Genomic DNA, 23,226 nt, shown 5'->3' on the forward strand with positions numbered 1-23,226 from the left:
CCTACCCATATACCCACCCATTCACCCATCACCTATATATATATCCCCAAACCTCCCCTTCCCACTCCCCACATAGCAGCCACTCACCCATTCACCTTTCACCCACACAGACACCCTGTACTCTTCAAACACTCCCTCGTCTACTCACCTCGACAAACATCTCCGCATCTACTCACCCATCCCCCTACCTCCTATTCCCCACCCATTCACTTACTCACCAACCCACCCACCCATTCATCCTCAAATCTATCCACCCAATCATTTACTCAATCATCCACCCAACACCCTGACATTCATTTGCCCACCCACATCCTCATGCATATACCCCTAAATCTTCCTCATGTACCCTCTATCCACCCACCCATCTTCTATTCATTCACCCATCCACCTGCCTATTTCCCCACCCATCCTTCCATCTTCCACCTGTCCACTTCCCCATCCATCCATTCCCTCACCCATCCTCCCATTCATCCTCCCATCCATTCATCTACCCTGTTGAGCACTTGCTGTATGTCAAGTTCTGGATTATGCACTGAAGATTCAGTAGTGAACAAATGGACAGCCTCTGACCTTGTGAAGCTTACAGTCTCCTACGGGAGATTCACATTAAGTGATCACATAATTAAATACCACCCATCCATACATCCACCCACCCACTCACTTACCCATCTAACAAATAAGTATGAATCAAACACCCACTTTGCCCTATTGGCTGAAAAGGTGATCTCTCACCGTACCCACGTTATTGGTGGTAGATGGGGGTTTCTTTGACTCTTCACCTGAATTCCCCCCTCTCTCTTTTCCCTCTCCCAGACCCTTTACAACTCCATCAAGAATGAAAAGCTGGAATGGGCCATGTGAGTAGTGCCTACGGGCACAGGTATGGGGAGCTTGCATCCCTGGGAGGGGGAGTGTGGGGGTGCAGGTCCATCATTCTGACCACTCTCCATGGTGCTGATCCCTCCCAATCCAGGGCCCGACACCTGTGTCTAGCTGGCTCACACCTGGTGTTGAATTCCTCTTTGGATTCATCTTCTGTATTGAGAAAAAGAGTGCAATGTTTGCATTGTTATGGAATAGGTTGAACTGTGACTTTAGTTCTATGATGTCCACAGCTGGTTTTCTATATGGGGATAGTGTTCCAATTCCCATTGATGACCGCTCCTTTCCCTTTGGGAAGTAGGCAGACAGGAGGCATGAGGCCCCTATAACCTGTAGAATATGTCCACGTTTAAGTGGTGACTGTTACTGACAGTGGGAAGGGGAGAGTGCCCTCTAACTTCTTCCCCTGCAAAGGCAGTGAGACCTGTAGGTCTCATCAGGAAAGAGGGTTGTTGACCTTGCTGTTTGGGGAGACCGTGAAAGGCTCTGCTGTGCTCCCCAGGGCAGCCAGGTCCATGTAGAGGCCTCAGGCAGGGATTGGCAGGAACTCCAACCCCACAGGGTAAGAGCTGGCACTCTTCTGCCAGGGCTCTCGTGGGGGCCCAGACTTCAGGGTCTTACCTGCTGGCCTCCCTCTTCCAGCATGTTGGTGCGGTTTGTGCAGCAGCTTCAGTCTGGCCACGGTTAGTGCTCCCTGGGATGGAGAGAGGAAAAGGAAGACTGGGAGGGAGACCTGGAGACAGTAAAGTCTCCACATTTGTGATCAAGGGTGACATTTGGGGCTTAGAGGACAAAAATCAAAGATCAGAGGTCAGAGGTTGGAAGTGGAGATGAGAGGAGGGGTCAGAGATCTGGATCTGTGGTCTGGAATTGGAATCTCTTCATCTCTGCCTCCTGGGGCTGCTCTTCCTCCCTGACCCTGGATCCTGGATGGGAGGCTGGTGGGGAAGGCCATGACGATTCGGGGCTGAGGCCTCCTTGGAGGTGGTACTCAGGCCTAGTACTTCCCTAGTGATGAGGACGAGCTGAGGAAATCCCTGTCTGAGCTGGTGGATGACAAGTTCGGGACAGGAACGAAGAAGGTGACGCGAATCCTGGATGGTGGCAACCCCTTCCTGGATGTCCCACAGGCGCTCAGTGCCACCACCTACAAGCACGGTGTCCTGACCCGGAAGACTCATGCTGACATGGATGGCAAGAGGAGTGGGTGTCAGGCTGGGAGAGGGGCATGGGAGGGAGGCTGGCACAGAGGGGGGTGCCCCAGACCACTCCTTGGGGATGAACATACAGGTGGACATGTAGTGGGAGGTGGGGTTGGAGAGATTGCAGAGAGTGACTGCAGCCACACTACTAGTGCCCTCCTCTCCAGCGCCCCGTGGGAGGCGTGGCTGGAAGAAATTCTATGCGGTGCTCAAAGGGACCATCCTGTACCTGCAGAAGGTGAGAGACTGCCCCAGAGACCTTACTCAGAAAGGGCCAGCTCAGTCCCATCCCACCCCAGCCTTGTGGCACCCCAAGGGCCCCAGGCAGGACCTGGGACTCAGGCACATGCTGGGTTCTTCCCCAGACTTGGGCCCACTCAGGGCTTTGGAGGTTTTTGGGAGAACTTGGTGCCCAGTCGCTCAGTGGACCCTCAGTGTGAGGCCTGTTCAGGCCTCTGGGACAAACTGGGGTAAGGGGAGGGATGCCTGGATTCTTGTTGGGGTGGGTGAGGCAGCAGGAACAGAAAATTAAGGGAGCTATAGGGTTAGACAGAGAGGAGTGAGGGGAGGGGAGAGTGGAAGGTGTGGGTCAGTGACCCTAGCTCACCCATCCCACCCCACCTAGGATGAGTACAGGCCTGACAAAGCTCTATCGGAGGGTGACCTGAAGAACGCCATTCGCGTGCATCACGCTCTGGCCACCAGGGCCTCTGACTACAGCAAGAAGTCCAACGTGCTCAAGCTTAAGACTGCCGACTGGAGGGTATTCCTTTTCCAGGCACCGTGAGTAGGAGCTGGAGCCCCTCACTCCCACCTGCGGCCTAGGGCCGCAGTGACGCAGCACACAACCCCTCTTCTTCCCATGAGTCAGCAACAGAGCATGTGTATCCACATGACCCAGACCGACAGCTGGGTCCTCCCAAAGCAGCGGTTCTCAATGTGTGGTTCCCCTCAGCATCACTTGCAGTCTCTCTGGCCCTGCCTTAGACCCACTGAACCCGAAACTCTGGGATGGCTCCAGCAACTGTGTTTAACAGCCCTGCAGGGGCTGCTGAGTGCTCTGGAGTCTGAAATGTGGGGCAGGTGGCATCTTTATGAATCATCCTTCGCTTTAAATGTGGGAAAGATGCACCCTCCAGGTAACCTGTAAGGCTGTCCTTCTACCACCTCTCGCCTTTCTATGACTTGAGACTGGAGTGCACATGAGCTTGCAAGGAGGCAGGCTGGTGGATGAGGCCTCAGGATCACAGTGCCAGTGCTGGGCAGGCAGCAGGGGAGGGCAGGAGGACTGTGAGGGTCGCCCAGTTGCCATTGCCTCTGATGATCCCCAGTCCACGGTCATTCCCACCCATTCACTCCAGGGCCACTAGCTGTGAACCTGGGAAGTTTGATTTTCACATGAGAATCCTGGTGTGCCTGGGAGCTGGGATAGAAAGGGAGCTCCCTGCATAGCTCTGGCCAGGCCCATCTAGCCCCCATGCGTCCTCCCTCTCCCCTTTACCCACTCATCTAGAGGTACTGGTGCCTTCTTAGTGACAAGGCCCAGTGCTGGGTATGTGATGCTGAGTAGGGGACAGGGAGTCCTGTGTGAGAGGCCAGCACTCTCTCCCCGTCCTGTCCCCAGGAGCAAGGAAGAAATGCTGTCCTGGATCCTCAGGATCAACCTGGTGGCAGCCATCTTCTCTGCCCCGGCCTTCCCAGCCGCTGTCAGCTCCATGAAGAAGTTCTGTCGGCCCCTGCTGCCCTCCTGCACCACCCGCCTCTGCCAGGTACATGCTCCTGGGTCAAGATTTTGCCTCTCTAGGCTGCCATCTTCAGCCCAGGCCCCCATCCAGCAGCCCCACCCCAGCTCTGTCTCTAGGCTGGGTGATCCTGGGCTGAAGGACACCAGAGAAGGACACTTCTTCTCTCCATCCCATGCACCCCACCCCCACGTCCAGATGGGGAGACCAAGGAACGTCATACAGGGGCTGTGGCTGTGGCAGTTGGCATGGAGCTGCCTCTCTGCTAGTGCATCCCTGTGGATGTGACTGAGAGTTGGTGGTCTTGTGTGCACCTGGGCACAAATGCAAGAGACTGTGTCACAGGGAGCTCACACAGGTGATACCTGGCTGACTCTTCATTCAGTGCTCTTTTGCTGCCCTCACCTATCCTTAAATGTTTTATTTGTAATCCTAGAAAACCCAGCTCACCCATGCTGCGGGCTCTCAGGGCTTCTTTGGAGAGGACAGGAGAAATGGTGGCCCAGAGCTTGAGAGGCAGAGGGCAGCGGAAGCCCCACACTTCCTCTTTGCCAGTGGTCTTTCCCACTAGGCCTTGTCCTGGGTCTCCCCACTGAGCTCCTGGGCTCCTGCTTCTGCCCAGAACCCCTGTGCAATGCATGTATACCATGTACGTGCACACACCACACACATTCACGTGTGTAAACACACAGGTGGTGACTCATACACATGTACGCATGAGCACACAGCACCAGGGGGCCTGGCTGTCCTGTAGTGGGTGGGATGTGTGTGCGCTCGCCCATCAGTGACAGTGTTTCTGCCTGTCACTCCACCAGGTGTGATCCTGGGTCTGTGACCATTGCGTGTGTCTGGGCATGAATGTAAGAGAACGCGTGTATGATAAGGAGCAGGGGATAGCTGGGCCAGGCTGGCCTTGGGCCGGGGTGTTTGTGTGTGCGCATGGGAGTGCATGTGAGCTGGGTTGTGTGTGTGGGTCATTGTGTGTCTGTGTCAGGGACTGTCTATGTCCACATATAAGCGTGAGCATCTCTTGTCTCCTGAGCTAGGGGGCATCAAGGAAAGCTGATGCTGATGGGAGCAGCGAGAGGAGGAAGGGAGGTGGGAGAAGGAGCATGCCCTCGGGTCCAGAGCCTGGCTCTGTCACCACAGTTTGGTGACCCTGGCTAGGCCTTCATTTGCCTCTGGTGGAGCAGCTCCTGGTAGAACAGGATTTGAGCCACTCCGTGACATCCTGAGAGTAAGGCCTCACAGTCCACGATTTGCCTTCCCAGGAGGAGCAACTGCGGTCTCATGAGAATAAGTTGAGACAGCTGACTGCGGAGCTGGCCGAACACAGGTGTCACCCAGTCGAGAGGGGCATCAAGTCCAAGGAGGCCGAGGAGTACCGGTTGAAGGAGCACTATCTCACCTTTGAGGTGAGCCTTGAGGGGCTGGATTGCAAAGCCCAGCGCCCTGCTCTTTCTCCTTCCTGTCTGGCCTGATGTGAGACTGGGGAGGTGAAGCCTACTGATAAAGGGGCTTGCTCACGTGGCAGCTGGCAGGGAACAGGGTCCCCGACCCTTAGTCCCCAGTCCTTCCAGGGTGCCAGCCTTCCCTGACAGGGGTGAGGGGCTGAAGCTCAGACGAAGGCCCTCAGATGCTGCCAAACCTTCCTCTTAAATGTTTGCCCTGATTTCTAACCCCTTTAATAATTTGTGAATGTACTTATTTCTCCATGCTCTCACCAGCACTGGGCATTGCAAAACGTTTTAATCTTTACTAACCTGATAGGTTTAACAATTAGTATCTCATTACTTTTTTTTTTTTTGAGATAGAATCTCACTCTGTTGTCCAGGCTGGAGTACGGTGGCATGATCTTGGCTCACTACAAACTCTGCCTCCCAGGTTCAAGCAGTTCTCCTGCCTCAGCCTCCTGAACAGTTGGGATTACAGGCACGTGCCACCATGCCTGGCTAATTTTTGTATTTTTAGTAGATATGGGGTTTCACCATGTTGGCCAGGCTGGTCTTGAACTCCTGACTTCAGGTGATCCACCCGCCTTGGCCTCCCAAACTGCAGGGATTACAGGTGTGAGCCACCACACCCAGCCTCATTACTATTTTAATTTGGATTTAAAAACATTTTAATTGCAGTAAGACATGTAATATAAAATTTACCATCTTCATGTGTATAGCTAGCCGTGTTAAGTCTATTCACATTGTTGTATAACCAGTCTCCAGAATTTTTTCCTCTTCCCAAACTGAAACTCTGTACACATTAAATAATAACTTTCTACTCTCCCCTCCCTTCAGTCCCTGGCAATCACCATTCTACTCTCTGCCTCTATGATTTTGATTACTCTAAGTGGAATCATACATAATTTGTCTTTTTGTGATTGAATTATTTTACTTAGCATAATGTCCTTAAGGTTCATCCATGTTGTAGTGTGTGTCAGAATTTCCTTTCTTTTTAACCTATTTATGTTGGAGGTCAAATTTTTTTTTTGATGAAAAATCAGACTTTGGAGATGACCTTGAGCAGTATGATATAAATAACTCCCATGAGTTATTTCCAGTAACTCCAACGTTCCAATAATGGAACACTAGGCATAAATGGGATGAGGCTGAATAATATTCCATTGTATGTATACACCATATTTTGTTTACCCGTTTATCCATCAGTGAACACTTGGCTTACTTCCATCTTTTGGCTATTGTGAAAAATGCTGCTATGAAAATGGGTATACAAATATCCCTTCAAGACCCTGCTTTCAACTCATTTGGGTTTATAGTTAGAAATGGTCTTGCTGGATCATGTGGCAATTTTATTTTTAACTTTTTGATAAACCACCAGCTTTCCATAATAGCTGCTCCATTTACATTCTCACCAGCAGAGCACAAGGGTTCTGTCTATTTCTCCATAACCTCCCCAACATGTATTTTCTGCTCTTTTGATAGTAGTAAGAGTGTGAATTGATATCTCACTGTGGTTTTGACTTGCATTTCTCTAATGACTAATGATGTTGAGCACCTTTTCGTGTGCTTGTTGGCCATTTGTATGCTTTCTTTGGAGAAATGTAGATTCAAGCCCATTTAAAAAATTTGGGTTGTCTTCTGTTGTTGCATTCTGAGAGTTCTTTATATATTCTGGATACAAAACCCTTATCAGATATATGACTTGCAAATATTTTTCTCCCATTCTGTAGGTTGCCTTTTCATTCTGTTGACTGTATCCTCTCATGTACAGAAGTTTTAAATTTTGGTGTAGTACCATTTGTGTATTTTTACTTTTGTTGATTGGGTTTTTGGTGTCATATCCAAGAAATCATTGCCAATTATTTGGATTTTTCAAATTATGAATGAAGTTTATGTGCATGTCCCGTGTTTATTTTTTAATTGGACTGTTCATCTTCTTTTTAACGATTTGTGAAAGCTCTCTGCATATTGAGGAAATCAGTCTTTTGTCATACAAGGTGCACATACTTTTCTCCTCTTTTGTTGTCTTTTGACCTTGTGTTTGGCCTTTCCCCAGAAAAGCCGTTATGAGACCTATATCCACCTCCTGGCTGTGAAAATCAAAGTGGGCTCAGATGATCTGGAGCGGATTGAGGCCCGGCTGGCCACTCTGGAAGGGGATGACCCTTCTCTCCGGAAGACACACTCAAGTCCTGCCCTCAGCCAGGGCCATGTGACTGGCAGCAAAACCACAAAGGATGCCACTGGGCCTGATACTTAGCTGACATGGATGTGCAGACCCCAGGATGGGCAGATGTCCCCAGTGGGGTCGGTGAGCACAATTCCAGCCAGGGGCCACTCGGACCAAGCTCCAGTCAGTTGATGGGCAGCCAGAGGGGTGCAGAAAACCTGTGGGCCCAGGAGATGGAGATGCTGTTTGTGGCGTTGATCTCCTTGCGTCCTTGGGCATCTCTGGGCATCAGACCCTCTCCCCAGCCTTTGTTTTCCTCTCTACCATGGAGCCTCATTTTGTAGGCCAGTTGTGTGCATGCTCTAGACACCACCTCGCTGGAGAAGCTGGAAGGGCTGTTGTCTTCCCAGGTCTTTCTCTTCTCATCAAGCTCCTCTCATCTTCTTGTGTGTGAGGACAGGTCTTGACTCCAGGTCTCAGCTGGAACCCCACCCTTTCTCCTCTTCCTTCCTCTGAGTTGACCAGCAGCAGGTCTGCAGACCACCAGCACCATCCTCTCCTCCCTCCTCCCAGCAGCCTCCAGAACCATGCCCAGGTCTCCTGCCTCACATCACAATAATCTGGGACCCAGGCTTGTGCCCTTTCAGTGTCAGGTTGACTCCACTCACATGTACGTCCACCTCTTTTCATCCATTGAGATCACACTGTCTCCTTTTTATACAGACACAAATATACATCTATAAGAATAATGTATACATAAGGAAACCCTGAAAGATGGTTTTGGAACTGAAATCAGTTAAAGGATGAAATCAGATAAAGGAAAAGCCTATTTTGGAGCTTCCCCTGTTAGGAAGGATGGCTGCACCTGGCCCCCTGGCATTCCTGACGCCCTAGGAGGGAAGGGGGAGGCAGTGCTGGTCTCCCTTGCCCTGTTTTTCCCTCTTCCAGCTGACCTGTGACTTACACTGCTCTTACAGTTGATACTTTTGGAAAAAATAGAACGTGTATGCACCGCCCCATTTGTCCCATGGATATCCTGGGGTGTGAGTGGGATGGGACCACAGCCCTGTTTATATTTGGGTCTTTATGTTGGTGCTGCCAGGTCTCTGAGCTCCAGAGGTGGCCTCTTGGACAGATCTACTGCTATAGGAATAAAAGACACTCTGCCTCACAAATGGCCACTTGTCAACAAGCCCAAAGATGCTTGTCGGAGGACGGTTATGGAAGCCATTAATTCTTGGTCGTGGGAAAAGGTGGAATGACAAGTTACTGATTGTTTTTCTGTCGCTATTTCTTTCATTTGTCTAGTGAATCAGAAAGGCTCAGCCAAGGCCGCATCTGGGAAGAGTGGAGAAATTTGCCACTTGACGATCACGGATTAGCTAGCACCTTTAAGCCCTGCATTTTTCCAACTGACAAGTGGGTGGGGGTGATGGCACATTCAGTGAGGCTATGAAGAGCGAATCCTCTCTATTATTTAAATAGATTACTGTAGTTTGGCCAGCAATTTGGCGTCAGTGGTAACATACTTAGTTAATAAAATAAGCCAGGCTTGCAACTAAGTATCTAACTTTACAGGCCCACTCACATTTGAGGCAAGGGACTTTTGATTATGTGGAGAGATGTAGTGATTTAAATTCTGATTATTTAAGTTGGATCAGCTGAAGTGTGTTTTAGAACCAAACCATCTGGCCCCTTCGTTTTGCTCAGAGGAAGTCAATGTTCACTTAAATGAAATTGAAAACGCAATGTGGCACTACAAAAGAGCTCTCTGTACTTTCTCCACGCTGCCTCAGAAGTCCTGTGATTTTCGGGGTCAGTGTCCCACCCTTCACTTCCCGAGGGTGGGTGAGTGGATAGCAGAGCCGGGAGCTCTGGCAGCTGTGGACAGATGTGCTTCCTGAGCACGGGTTGTGCCTCCCATCAGTAAAAAAATGTTTAGTTCACTTCCTTAATTGTATAATTATTTATTTGTAAATTATATACATGTACTACTGTACTAAAATATCATGTACATTATAAAACATACACAAAAATAGAAATTTTAAAAAGATGAGATGAAAATAAATCTAAGTCAAAGTTCTAATATTTCTTCCTGCATTCGAATGGATCCTCACCCCGCACAACTGCTGTCTCCAACATGCCCATTTTCTAGGACTGTCCAAATCCAGGACTGGTGACATACAATAAGTGGTTTGCGCCACCTGGTGGTCCTGGGAAGTGGCCTTGGGCTTAGGGACTTCTGGGGGCTGTCCCTTGAGGACAGTGTCTCTTGCGCCTTCATCCTCTCATTCAACGAGGGCCAACTGTGTGCTGCACGCTGGGCAGGGTGATGGGAATGTGGTGGGAGGAAGTTTGACTGCCGGTCGTCATGGGGCTCACAGTTTCGTGGGGAGAACAGGCAGTTACCATTACCACTTGGGTCTCTGGGAGGGGCTGGAAAGAGAAGCCAAAAAATGACCTGGAAGAGAAAGAAAGAACTGGGAAAGTGGGGACGAAGCCTCTGACTTGGGAAGCTGCCTGAATGTCGTCCTATATGTTCCAGTGACGGTGCGGTGGTAGGGAAGTAGCTTGACAGGACTGCGACTCGTCCTGAAAGGCCACTGGGAAGGCTCCCCAAGGCAGAGGTTTGAGAGGCAGAGTGGAGAAGGGGCCTCTCTGGCCACATGTGTTCCTGGGTCCTAATCATACCTGTGAAATGAATGGGTGGATGACAGGTGAGGAAAGAACTCTGTTAGGTTCTGGCCTTGGACTCTCGGCACGTATGGCAGGTACTGTAGGATTCAGAGCATATAATGAAGGTACCTGATGCTCATGCAAAGGTTGGTGAGTTCACCAAGAGGTCATTCAGAATTAACTGAGGGCCATATAGAGATTGGTGTTCTCATTGGGTAGCTTCTGACTCTAAAATTTAGAAGGCAACAGCAACCTAGAGCCCTCGGAAAGGTCACATGAGGACAATAAGCTGGATCAGACAAAGGTCAGTGGGTTCCCCAAGAGTTCATATGGAGTTAATTTGGGATCCTACAGAAACCACAGGTCACATAGAAGAATAACTGGCTCTCAGAGAATTTTAAAGCCAACCACAAACCCAGAGACAGCAGCGGGGCCTGGATGAGATCAACAGAAGGGGGCCGGGAAGGGCCAGTGAGTTGCAGGTTTATGCAGGATTGAGTTCATTATTTTCCTTTTTAAATTTTTTTTGTAGCAGGTACTTTTTCCCAGCGTCCCCATAATGAATACAATAACTTCAGTTCGTTCTTTATTTTTCTCCATCGCCTCCCTCTCATCTAGTTTCTGTCACTCTGGCTGTGTGATACAAGGATGCAAGGCACAGGAGATTGTCATCACCACCATCAAATCAGCCATGTAATAGACATCTATCACGTGCCAGCATCAGCACTGTACTTTATAATCTCCACAGCAACCTTTTGGAATAGGTATTTGCATCACCCATTTCCCAGCAAGGAAACTGGCCTAGAGACGTCACACGGCTAGGAGGCGCAGAGCTGGAATTTGAACTTATGCCCTGTTGATGCCGAAGCCCTCTCAACCCGCAGCCTCTCTGTCCCTCCCACCTGTAGGTCTCTGACTACACACATCCTAGGGGGATTCACACCCACCCACACCCACACAAACACACAGGCGTAGGCAAGTGTGCATGCCAACCACCTCGGCTGTTTGGGTGGAAGACGTCCATGTGTCTGACTAGAAGCGAATAGTTTCCGGTGCCGGACACTGGTTTACTAAATCAGTTGATGAGGGGAAAGGCTTTTGAACCCTGGGCCTCCATCTGCCTTCTCCATACTGAAATCATGTACTTTCCCTCAGGGCTGCGGGTTTAGACAGGCCTGGCTCCGAGGGGGTATAAAGTTGGGGAAAGAGCAACACCCTGTGGGCTTATGAGCTGCAGCAGCTGTGGTCCTCCTGGCAGCTGAGGGTACCTGTCAAGCCACTTTGCATGTCCGGACTTTGCCTGTGACATGCCTCAGGGTCCAGGGGTCACCCTGCCTCGGCTGTGCTAGTACCAACCCCACAACCCATCCCTCCTCACCCACCTAGGCTGGCAATTGTTGTCTCAGTCCGGCCCATAGATCCGGGGCAGGAACTGGGCCAGAGTTCCAACGCTGAGTTTGAAGCAGAGCAATTTGTGTCAGTCCCTTGGCCAGGTTCCCCAGCAGCTGGGGGGACACCATGTAAATATTCTTGGGAGTGGGAGGAGGGTTGGAGTCTGTCCTGGGAGCTGGGGCCAGAGAGACTGGAGAGAGGGTCACTTCCTTCCAGGGACTGCCCTGGCCCCCTCCAACCTCCAGGCTAGCATCATCCACATCCACCATGGGACTTTGTGCTCTGACTTCCCTCCTCATCTGGGGCTAGGCACACACAGTCAAACAGGAGTTATTTCTGATTTTATTTATAATATAAAAATGTTCAAGTGTCGACAGTCAGGTGTTCAGACATTTCAGGACAGGATTCCCATTTGTTTCTGTTTGGGATTTTTTTTTTTTTAAACAATTACCTTTTTGACAAATTAGCAGTGGATCCAGTTTTTGGGGGTGGGAGGGTAGGACTGGAGACGAGTGGAAGTCACAGGTGGGTTGGGGGCTGGGAGGCAGCCTGTGAGAAGGAAATGGTGTTACTTTATTGCTAAAAGGGGAATACACTGTCGAGTGGCTCTTCTCGGTCCCAGCGTGACCATGCATCCAATCTAAAGAATCTGAAATGCAAAGGACATGCAGGTGTAAAATAGAAAAGACGACCTGTAAACAAAGGTGCTGCAGAGGACGGAGGGGCGTCCTGGAGGCTGTGGGGGACAGGAGCCGCCAACATTGGGCCCCTGGCAGAGCTGCCACCTCCCTGGGCCCAGGCTCTTGGGGAGACCTTTCTCTGCCCTCCTCCTCTAACAGCTGTGAGTAGCCAGGGCTTCCCCATTCCGGTAGCTGTGTCTTTATCTCCCCCTGGAAGTTACCCCAGCTCCAGCTCCAAGCCTAGGGTCCTGGCCCTCTCCTCCCAGGGGTCGGGAACTCCAGCTCTTGCCTGAGAGCAAAGCTACTTCTATCCTCAGTTCTTCCTCAGGGCCAACCCCTCACGGCCCCCCACCCTCGCCCCCACCAGAACCCCGCAGCCTCTTCTTTCCCTGCTGTCACTCCCAGCACCCCGCAACCAAGACCTCTCCCCCGGAGCCCCAGATGAGCGTACAGCAAAAGGCACCACAAAATAGGTTTCTATTAAAGAGTCAAAAAATTGGCCCATCTCTCTTTTTTTTTGTTGTTGTTTCTTTTTTTTTCCGAAGCTGTAAATCAGGATGTTACATATAAATAGTTTCCCTATAAAAACGTCTTTGCCGTTAGCTAGTATTATAAGACAATTTTTGCTAAAATGAAAATAAAACATTTTGTTATACTTTTTTCCTTTTATAGAAAATAAAAATATTTTTATTTATTTTTTCCTCCTTTCTCTCCAGTAGGCGGTCTCTGGTCTCCTTAAAGACAGTGGGGCGGGCGAGGCGGAGGTGCGCGCGGCGGGGCCCTAGAGTGGCGCCGAGTCCTGCTTGGCCCGCGGGGGCGGCCCGCGGCTGTGTCTGCTGCTGGCCCGCGTGCTGTGGCTGTCCAGGGAGTAGTAAGTCCTACTGTCGGCCGCCGGGCACAGTGGCGGCGAGTCCGAGCGCAGCGCGTCGTGCGCCGCGCGCAGGCCCAGGAAAGGCGTGCTCTCGGCTGCCAGCGCCCCGTCCGCGTCGTCCGCGTCGTCGTCCGACGCCGAGGCCGAGCCTCCCCCCGAGCCGCTGCTCAGCGACAGCGAGTCCCGCGCCGCTCTTGCGCGCTGCGCCGCCAGCCCGTTGAGGCGTGAGCGGCGCCAGCGCCGGGGCCCCGCCGACGTCCTGCGGGACGCGCCGCGCGCGCGCGGCCGCGGCGGCGGGGGCGCGCACTCCTGCGTGGTCTCGTACTCGTCGTCCTCGGGGATGCGGAAGGGGCTGGCGGGCAGGCTGCCCAGGCTGCCGCCGAGCGCGCAGGTCCCGCGCCGCGGTCCGGGCCCCGCCGCGGGGTAGTAGTAGCTGTCGTAGCTGCGCTGCATGTCTGCTCCGGGCCCGGGCCCGGGTCCCGGGCCGGGGGGCGCCGGGTGCCGCAGTAACGGCTGCTGCTCCGCCAGGCGGTAACTGATGGGCGCGGCCGGCGGCAGCGACACGGCGTGCGCCGAGTTGGGGGACGTGATCTCGAAAGTCGGCACCTGCGTGGCCAGCGAGTAGTGGAAGTCCACGGGCGAGAGGCGCGCGGGCGTGGTCAGGGCCGACACGTACCTGCGGGGAGAGGCAGAGGCATGGGCCAGGGCCAGGCCGGGCGGGGGAGGGGTTGGGGGAGTTGGGGGTGGGGTAGGGTGGGAGGGGCGGACATAGACTTGCCTTAACCTTGCCCGAGACCCCGCCTGCAAGAATGACGGCGGCAACCGTCAGTGGCCTTATGCAATTTCCTAAACCTCTCCGAGCCTCGGTTTCCTTATCTGTTACGCGGGCGTAACCATGGTGTTCATTCCATAGCTCTGTTGGGATGATGTATCGGGGGATGTGTTAGCCCTTGTGCCTGACCCGGGTGAGCTTCCATGAATGGTCACTTGCTGTGGGAATGCTCACCGTCAAGGGGGTAAGGCTCACACTGGGGTATAGTACATGTTCCATCTGGTTTAGTACGGCAGCTCTGTAAGACCCTTCCGCCAGTCCCATTCTACACACAGGAAACTAACACTCAGAACATTTAAGTAACTTATTCAGGATTTACACAGCCAAGAAGTGGCAGAGGTGGGATGTGACTTGAGGCTAGGCAGGAACCAGGACTCATACTGCCCAATTCCAGAAGCCACTAGTCCCCATTCAGATACCCCTGTGACCTGGACTCACTGCCCCACAAGGGCAATTCCTTCCATGCCCTGATGGCTCCAGTGAGGGAAATACTCCTTCTTATAGTGAAGTCAAAACCTGCTTCGGGGAGTACCAAAATCCCACTGAGGTGTCTCTGCTTGTGGCTACAGACCCCTCCCCACACCACCAGCTCCTTCAGAAGTCTGGCCTTGCTAATATCTTCCAGGCTGGATCCCAGGTACCTGTCCCTTTTTGTGCTCACATCCCCCTTGTAAGCCCATCAGCCTTCTGCCCCACCGTTGTCACCTCAGGACGGGGGCCACCCACCTCCATGCTTCCCTTCCAAACTGCACAGCTGGGCACCTCACTGCTCTCTGGAACCAGCCTGGAGTCCCCATTATGATTTTTTCTGCATTGCCTGACTCTTCCCTCTTCCCGCTCCCACTGGCACATCTAATTAACCACCAAGCCCTACCCATTCCCTTCTCTGGAAGCACAGTCTCCACCCCATCCTGGGCCCAGCTGTTCACATGTGGTCACCTGGGTCCACCCCAGGGTCTCTCCTCCTTCACTCTATGCAGTTCCCAGAGCAATCTTGTAATGTCACAGCTCTGCTGAAGCAGGTCTTCCTGTTTACCCACCCAGGGTCAGTCTCTCTGGCCTCAGCTTGCCTGTTCAGGCCCAGCTCCTCTGCTCCCTACAGCCCACCCTGTTCCAGGCACCTCACTCATCAGCCCTATTCTTAAGTGCCTCTGTTGGAACAGCTCAAGTTGTTCCCGGTGCCTGGAATGCTTTCTTCCTGCTCTCCTGCCTCTCCCCTTCCTACCACCCATTAAGGAGTCTCATTGCTGTGGTTATGATTGATAAATAGCTACACCTAGTGAGCATGAGCTCTATCCCAGGGATGAGGCAAAGAGCTCTGTGCACATGATCTCAGGTGGCCTTCACTTGAACCATGCATAGTAGCTATTGTTCTCCCTGTTCTACAGCTGAGGGAACAAGGTACAGAGGTGATCAGGCTGCCCCAAATCACACAGGTGGAGCTGGGCTTGGAAAACCTGGCTGCTTCCGAGAGCCTACAGTCAGACTGGGTCTCTCTGCCCTGCTGTGGTGTCATGTTTAGCACTTTCCATAGGCTGCTGTAAGCTTCCTTGGTTTGTTTCTGTGACTAGGAGCTCCTCAGGAGCAGGAACCTGGCAGGCCATTTCTGGATTTCCAGGCAGGCCTGCCCAGCACAGGGCCTGGCATGGAGTAGGCTGAGTTGAGAGCAGGGGAATATCTGCTCCTCTCCCCACTCCCTGGTCTGGAGTTTTTAGTACTACTCATCTTTCCCTGCTCGCCTCCTACAGACCCCACTTACTGAGGACCACTCAGGGCTGAGCAAGGTGGCAGGGGTGCTGGCCCTTGTGACTCCTGGCTTGGAGTCAGGGAAGAAGGGGCGTTTCGTGGTTCTTACTGCATCCACTGCTTAGGAACCCAACAAGGCCTTGAACTGTGGGACCTTGTTGCTGATACTGCCAAGGCCTGCCATCATTCTTGGCTCATGTCCATCTTGTGCTGGTCAGTGTCCTCAAAGACAATCTCCCCTGCCACTCTTCATTCTACTCCATCTTCGTGTCTTTCTGTTCCTGCTGGGACATGGAGCTTCTAGCATGTATCCTGGTTTGTCCAGAATAGCCCCTGTTTGTTCTTTTTTTTTTTTTTTTAAATAGAGTCTTGCTCTGTTGCTGAGGTTGGAGTGCAGTGGTGCCATCTTAGCTCACTGCAACCTCTGCCTCCCAGGTGCGAGAGATTCCCTTGCCTCAGCCTCCCAAGTAGCTGTGATTACAGGCATGTGCCACCATGCCCGGCTAATTTTTGTATTTTTAGTAAAGATAGGGGTTTCACCATGTTGGCCAGACTAGTCTCAAACTCCTGACCTCAAGTGATCCATCCGCCTTGGCCTCCCAAAGTGCTGGGATTACAGGTGTGAGCCACCACACCCAGCTCCCTGTTTGTTCTTGATGTTCCAGTGTAACTATTAATAATGTCTTTTTTCTAGTGTGAAAAGTGTCCTGGGAGGACAATTAAATTAGATGGTCACTGTCCACCTGGGTCCACTGGCCCAACTCTAGTCCCAGTCTGTCATTAACATGCTGATGGCTCTGAGGAGGCCATTTCACCTTTTCCAGGACCTTGTTTTCCCATCTGAAAAATGGAGATTAGACTCTTCGGAGTGTTTCTGAGGGGCCCTAAGGGTCAGCCTTGGGCCAGTGGTGCCAGCCCTCTGGCTAAGTGGGCTGGGCATAGGCCAGGGGGTAGGAACTGACCTCTCGCTGTGTGGGGAGTCGCGAAGGGAGTCCACGGAGTCATGGTAAGGTGGCACGGTGGCCCTGCGCCGCTCCTCCAGGTTGTAGGCTGCTGCCCGCCTTGCCCGGGCCTCCACACATGCTGGGCTGTTGCATTTGCTGGTACCCACTGATGATAGCATGATCCCCGACTGAGAGTCGGAAGTCAGGCTCTCAGAACGTTCCAGGCTCCATGTGTGGCTCTCGTGTCTGGGAAAGCCAGATGGGGTGAGACGAGGGGTCAGGAAGGGGCAGGGCTGCCCAGCAGGTGTGGTTCCATGGACCTCCCTGGCTCCTCTTCCACCTCAAGCTCCCTTAGCTCAATGCCCTTCTCCACTCTGGGGTGATGTGGATTGTTGCAAATGCCCAACCCCAGTATTGGAAGAAGGAGAGCTGGGTTCCCATGCATGGGTGAGCTGTAATGTGCAGAGACCCATTTCTTTCCTCCCTGCAACCAGCCTCCCCCCAGCCTTACCTTAGACCTCCTGTCTGGGACCCTACCACCACCGTGGTCCTTAGCTACCTAGCTCAGAAGCCCAGCCCCAGGGGCCAGTATGTGAGGGCCCTGACTATTTCCTGGTGCTCCTAGGGAAGAAGGGAGCCAGCCATGTTATTTTTGAGCTGTCTGAGCCTTTGTGCTGTGTGGACTGGCCTCTGCAGTTCTGGAGAGGGGGCTAAGGTGTGCTGTGATTCCTGTGGCAAACTCAGGGGAGGGTATTGAATAGCTCTGGATGTCGGAGTAAGTGGGCACTTTGTGCCCGATGAAGTTTTTGAGTCTACAAGTTTCCATGGGCCTTGGTGGTGCCTACCTGTGGCTGGAGGTGGGCGTGGCTGTGGAGCAGTGGTGAGAAGGAGAACAGGAGTGGCTCCCAGAGAAGGTGGTCTCAGTTTCTCTCCTGATGACATGGTCTGTGGCTGGCACGTTCTTGGAAATATACTGGAACAGACAGAGTTGGGTTAGAGTTAGTGACTGGGGACCAAATCAACTCTTTCTTGTTGGGGACAGGGAAGTGATGAGCACTGACTGAGCTCCTGGTTGGGGAGACCCACTGGGTGACAGTGACTTGATGTTGGGGCAGCGATGGCTCCAGCAAATCAACCCCCACCCCTTCCTTATGGAAGTGAGCAAAGCAAGGCCAGCCATCCTGATGAGGCAGTGCCTAGCAGGCAAGGCTGGCCATGGGACAGGCTGGCTGCTGCCCTGACCCATCCTTGCAGGGGGCATGAGAAGGCTGGCTGTCCACTGAGGGCTCAGAAGGGGGCTCAGGAAAGCCACTCACATCTGCCATCTGGATCTCCTCTGGGTCCAGCCGGGGGTGGCTGGGCCCATTGGCCAAGCTCCGGTTCTGGTGGGCCGGGCACATGTTCTGCCGGAGGTGGTTGTGCATCTGCTTCCGCTGTTTTCTGCACAAGGGAAGGGAAGGTGAGACTGGTATTCCCCCCACTCGCCAACGATGAACTTCCCTAGCTATCTCCCTAGGGAAACAGCTTTTCCCCCTGCCCAGGGCGGCCATGGCTACTGCTCTTCCCTGTACTCAAGCTGCCCTGCAGCATCACCACCACCTGAATCCAACAGGACCTGAGCGTCGTGGCAGTGAGCTTTGGCTCTGCCCAGAGAGTAGAACTTCGCTCCTTTCTAGCTGTGCAACCCCGGGCAAGTTACTTAAGCTCTCCATGTTTCACTTTCCTCATCTATAAGACAGGATGATCATTTATCTGTTCCAAAGACTATTGATGATTAAAAGTATATGAAATATTCAAGCACAGTGCTGACTCCCTCTCTCTCTCCCTCATTCATTCATTTGGTATTTATTGAGTTGTCACTATGTGCCAGACACTGTTTTGGAGCAGAGAAGATAGATAGGTAGATAGGGAATCCATCCTCCTGAAACTTGCAGGCCAGTAGAGGAAGCAGATGGTTAACACATAAACAAAGAAATCAACTAGATATTTTCAATGAAGTGCCATGAAGAAAATAAAATGGGTGCTGTGGCTAGGGAGTCAGGGCCTGTGGGACTACTTCAGATTGGCACATATTAAATGCTCAATTTATTTGATATTAAATCTAATCATGTCCCTCCCCTGTTTAAGACCCTTCATTGTGAACTCATGGAGATAGAGTAGAAGGATGGTTACCAGAGGTTGGGAAGGGAAGTGGGCGGTTGGGAGGGAGGTGGGGATGGTTCATGGGTACAAAAACTAGTTAGAAAGAAGGAAGAAGACCTAGTATTCGATAGCATATGGGGTGACTATAGTAAATAATAATTTAATTGTACATTTAAAAGAGTATAACCGGATTGCTTGTAACACAAATGTCCATGAGGACCCATCAGTTTGCTCAAGGTCACAAAGGATAAATTCTTGGGGGGATGAATAGAATACATGATATGATTATTATGCATTGCATGCCTGTTTCAAAATATCTAATGTACCCTATAAACATATACACCTACTAAGTACTTGCAAAAATGAAAATAAAACCCCCTTATTGGGCCTTAGTGTCCTGATTCTCTCCCAGCCCTGTCTCTCGCTGCCCACCCAGCACCCCAGCTAGCTGCCTCTGTGGTGAGCTTGTTTCTGATCCCCCACTATGCCCTGCCCTCTCTGGCCTCCTGGCCTTTGCGCATGCCAGGCCATTCACCTGGAATATCTCTCCTCTTCACATGCTAACTCTTGTTTACCTCTCAGGCCCTGGCCTAAATGCTGCTTCCTCAGGGAAACCCTTCCTGCTCCCCAGCCAAGGTTAGGTGCCTCTAAAAGGTGTCCCATGACACTGGACCACTTGCTCAGAGCACCGGCCATAGGCCTGAGGCAGGGCCTGGTGTCCAGCAGGCACTGAATGAATGTTTGTTGAAGAAGTGAGTAAATGCATTGGGGGCAGGACAGGCGGCTTGCTTTTTCTCCAATTCTTGGACTCAGTTTTCCCTCTTGGGCCCAGTCTCCTCTGGGCTCACTGGGCCCCAACTCCCTCCTCACCTTCCTCCAGACTTTCTGGTCCTGGATTCATTCAAGACAAGGCCAGCAGGACTTCAGATGCCACAGATGGGGCAGCATGAGTCCAGACCAGGGGCTCAGTCCCCAGAATGTTAGCTCTGTCCAGTCCAGACCCTTGCTTTCCAGATATGAGCAGTTGTTACAAACCTGTCATCTTTCAGTACATCAGAAGGTCACAGGGCCTTGGATGCCGAGCTAGGGAGTTTGGGTTTACCCAACAAAGGCTATAGATGTGCCTTTGTTGGATAAACCCAGGCACCCTAGCTCGCCATCCAAGGCCCTATGGTGCCATCTGGGTCCCAGCTATCCTTTAGACTCATGCCCTCTTTTTTCCCGTCCCTGGCCCTTTGCTCCAGCTAGTCTGGGCTGCTCATGCTCCGGGAGTACAGCTGACCCTCATCTGTGCTGTCTTTTAGCTTGTACTGCCCGGCTCCCTCTCTGTTCCCTTATTCTCCTTGCCCCAAGGTTCTGCCCCTACCTCTCTTCTGCCCAGAGGGGGCCCAACCCCGCCTTCTCTGTCCTCTTGTGTCAATTGCTCCCAAGGTGGGGTCAGGCAGTGCTTTGAGGCATCTGTCTGTCTTTGGGAATGCAGCTGTCCTCTCTGCGCTCCTCCACAACACTACCCGGTGCCTGCCCACTTGACAGGGCGCCTGCTCCAGGAGCCTGTGGGGTCAGCTGCACGCTCCTGCTCAGGTCCTCACAGTGTCCTTTGAGGTACATACCAGGATCATTCCCATGAGGAACCATCAATTTGCTCAAGGTTACATGGGAAATAGCAGAGCTGAATTTGAACCCAGATTTGTCTTCTTCCAAACCCTGTGCTCGTGACCATTCTTCGTCAGTGCCCTGGGGCCTGTCTCCCCAACCCTCTGCCTCTACTTCTTTGGCCCCACACCTACCCAGCTGCAGAGGCCCCTGAGGGGTATTTGGGGCCTAGGAGGGTGTAGAGGCCTCCAGTGGAGTGGGGGAGGAGAGCCTCCTTCACAAACGTTCTTGGAGGCCCATCCCTTGGCTTGGCCTGTCCCCAGCCCGAGTGCCTGACACTCACTTGGTCTTGCAGTAGGCCACCACACAGACGATGCCCACGACCAGCAGAGCCACGCAGATGCCCGTGATAGTCAGCACCCTCTTCTGGTACAGCTCTTCGGCTTCTGCAGAGGTAGGGGGGATGTGAGGGGTGGGGCAGGAGGCAGACCCCGTGGGGATAGTGGTGCAGAGACCCCTTTGCCCCCAAAGCCATAGGCTCTCCCCAGCTCAGGTCCTGCCCAGCTCCTTTCCATTCCTTCTCTCTCCAGCCAGTTCCTTCCCTCCTGCACGCTCTCTTTTGCCTTCCACTCCCCCACAGCTCCCGCCCACCCATGGATCTGGTCACACACAACTCCCCCTGAGTTCCCCTCCCCAAGCCCCATGCCTGCCCAGAGCACATGAGTGGAAAATGCAGGGGAATGGGAAGGGATGGAGTGGAGGCAAAGCTCCCGAGGCTGTAGAGCAGGGGAGGACAGCCCAGTCTGGCAGGCAACCCTGCCGTGCTCCACAGTGGTCTGGTAGCTGCAAAGAACCTTGGTGGGCCAAGAGGAGTTGTTTTTCATGGTAGTGATCATGGGAATGCCTTTGTCTATCCCTGCAGCCTGGTCAGGGTGTGGCCCTGGCCCACACCAGGCCTGCTGTCTCTGCTTGTGAGAAGCCCGCCAGTGGCACCATGGACCCCTGGCATCTAGGAAAGTACTGGTGTGCAAGGAACAGACCCCACCCTTGCTGAGGAGCTGAGCTAGGCTGGGCCTCAAAGCCCTCCCAAAGGCCAACTGTCCTCTTTACCCTCTGCTGCTGCTGGGGCAACCCCCATCCTTCTAAAACAGAGAAAGCCAGGAGGAAGGAAAAGTAAAAGGTGACAGCGCTAGCTATAGTCAAGGCTACAGCCCAGAGACCCCACCCCTGCATACCACACCTGCTGGCTGTCCCTCCACACTGTGCCCTCCTCCCAGCTCAGGGGGAAGTGGAGGCTGGACCTCAATGCCTTGGTGGAGCCCTGGGAAATGTCCCTAACCTCTTGGGCTTGCAGCATATCCTGCGGCAAAGGTGTACACACCAGGAAACATCCAGGGCTACAAACCCTCCAGACACACAGATATTTCTAACTATGCCTATCTGATTCACAGACAGACCCCTTCACTCACACACACACACCTGCACAAACATATGCACACACACAGAGTTAACACACTCCAGCCATAGGTGCATACACACGGCCATGCCCACTGACACACAGTCGGATCGAGTTGTAAACAACCAGACCTCCACCCTAGGTCCCCATCTCTTGGCTCTGTGCCCACAGCCCTGGCTCTAGCTCTCACGCCCCATTCACCTGCCTCACAGTCAGGCATGTGTCTCCATCACTCCTCTGAGACCACTCTGGTCACAGGCACCAACAACCTCCAGGCCACCAAGTCCTGAGGTCACTTGCTTCCTTCCCGGCTGATCCCCTCCTTCTGGGGCCCACTCCCCCTGGGCTTTGGAATGGTTCTCTCCCTCCTACTTCACTGGCTGACCTGTCTCTGTCTTAGCCATGCTTTCATCTCTTCTACTGGCTGGGAAGGTAGAAGGGCCTGGGCTCAGGTTTCTTTCTTTCCTGCACCTGCCCTCTCTCCCTTAGTGATTTAACTCAGACTCAGATTTTAAATACCATCTATTTGCAGACTCTCAAATTTATATGTCCTGCCCTGACTCCTCCCTGAAGTCTGATTGTGCCAGATGGCCCTCCATCGAGTCTGCACCCATTGGCAGCCTCTGTCTCATCAGACATGGATGACAGGACTGGTTCCCCTCACTCCATGCTGTTATCAGACTTGTTGAGTTTGCCATTCCAGGGGGTGAACTGTGCTGTCTCAGTGTAGTTTTTATTTCCATTTCACTCATGAGTGAGGTTGAGCATTTTTCCTATTGGAGTCATCTGTGTTCCCTTTCTGCTTGCTATTCATGTCCTTTTCTCTGCAGGCATTTAATCAGTTGCATCCTGCTTGGGCCGTTTTGGGTTCCAGACTCATGCATCCAAGGGTCATGACCAAACAGAACCCCTGATTCCTTACCCTCTTTCCAAACTTTTCTTCAACTCTTCCCAGCTCATGGGTGCAGCACCACTTTTCCTGTTGCTCAGGGCCCACACCTTGGGCTCATTCTTGATTACTCCCTTTCTTCCCACCTACCCTGATGCCAGATCCAGCTGCAAGTCCTCGCAGCTCCTCTTCCCAAGTAGATCCTGGGTCTGATTGAGCCTTACCATTTCCATTGCTTCCAACTTAGTCCAGGATGGTGTCACCTCTCACCTGGAGATGGTCACCTTCTGACGGGTCTTTCTGCTTCCACTCCTCCCCACCCTGCCCCCAGCCCAGGCTATTGTCCATCCAAAGCTACATTTATTTACAGCCATAAAGCAGATCATTTTACTCCCCTGTTTAGAAACTCAAGACGGTTTCCCACTGCGACTCGAATGCAACCCAAAGCCTTACCGTGGCCTCTGAGGCCCCCGGCTGCTTGGTCCCAGCCTTCCCTTTGGATCTCATCTGTGGTCCTCTCCCTGTGTTCACTGTGCTTCAGAGCTGCAGGAAGTC

At 52.6% G+C, this 23,226-nt stretch overlaps 2 protein-coding genes across 29 annotated transcripts in view; one reads left to right on the forward strand and one right to left on the reverse strand.

Moving 5' to 3' along the window:
- The window catches only part of PSD2 (pleckstrin and Sec7 domain containing 2), a 56,440-nt gene extending 46,904 nt beyond the window's left edge, over window positions 1-9,536 (forward strand). For 8 of the 17 annotated variants that reach the window (XM_078003750.1, XM_078003753.1, XM_078003749.1 and 5 more), the window contains 7 exons: window positions 814-857; window positions 1,895-2,085; window positions 2,252-2,322; window positions 2,710-2,867; window positions 3,709-3,853; window positions 5,098-5,241; window positions 7,337-9,536. In XM_078003750.1, coding sequence (XP_077859876.1) covers window positions 814-857; window positions 1,895-2,085; window positions 2,252-2,322; window positions 2,710-2,867; window positions 3,709-3,853; window positions 5,098-5,241; window positions 7,337-7,540 — 957 coding nt within the window. In that variant the 3' untranslated portion in view covers window positions 7,541-9,536. 17 annotated transcript variants of the gene reach the window in all.
- A 3,318-nt stretch (window positions 9,537-12,854) lies between these two features.
- Window positions 12,855-23,226, reverse strand: part of NRG2 (neuregulin 2) — a 271,148-nt gene continuing 260,776 nt past the window's right edge. For 8 of the 12 annotated variants that reach the window (XM_077937068.1, XM_077937067.1, XM_077937069.1 and 5 more), the window contains 5 exons: window positions 20,670-20,772; window positions 17,908-18,031; window positions 17,437-17,564; window positions 16,610-16,837; window positions 12,855-13,745 (listed from right to left, as the gene is read on the reverse strand). In XM_077937068.1, coding sequence (XP_077793194.1) covers window positions 12,980-13,745; window positions 16,610-16,837; window positions 17,437-17,564; window positions 17,908-18,031; window positions 20,670-20,772 — 1,349 coding nt within the window. In that variant the 3' untranslated portion in view covers window positions 12,855-12,979. The remainder of the gene's footprint in view (window positions 13,746-16,609; window positions 16,838-17,436; window positions 17,565-17,907; window positions 18,032-20,669; window positions 20,773-23,226) is intronic. The other 4 variants (XM_077937070.1, XM_077937071.1, XM_077937072.1 and 1 more) reach the window with 2 other exon arrangements.

Source organism: Macaca mulatta, chromosome 6 (genome assembly GCF_049350105.2).
Source record: "Macaca mulatta isolate MMU2019108-1 chromosome 6, T2T-MMU8v2.0, whole genome shotgun sequence".
Lineage (NCBI taxonomy): Eukaryota > Metazoa > Chordata > Mammalia > Primates > Cercopithecidae > Macaca > Macaca mulatta.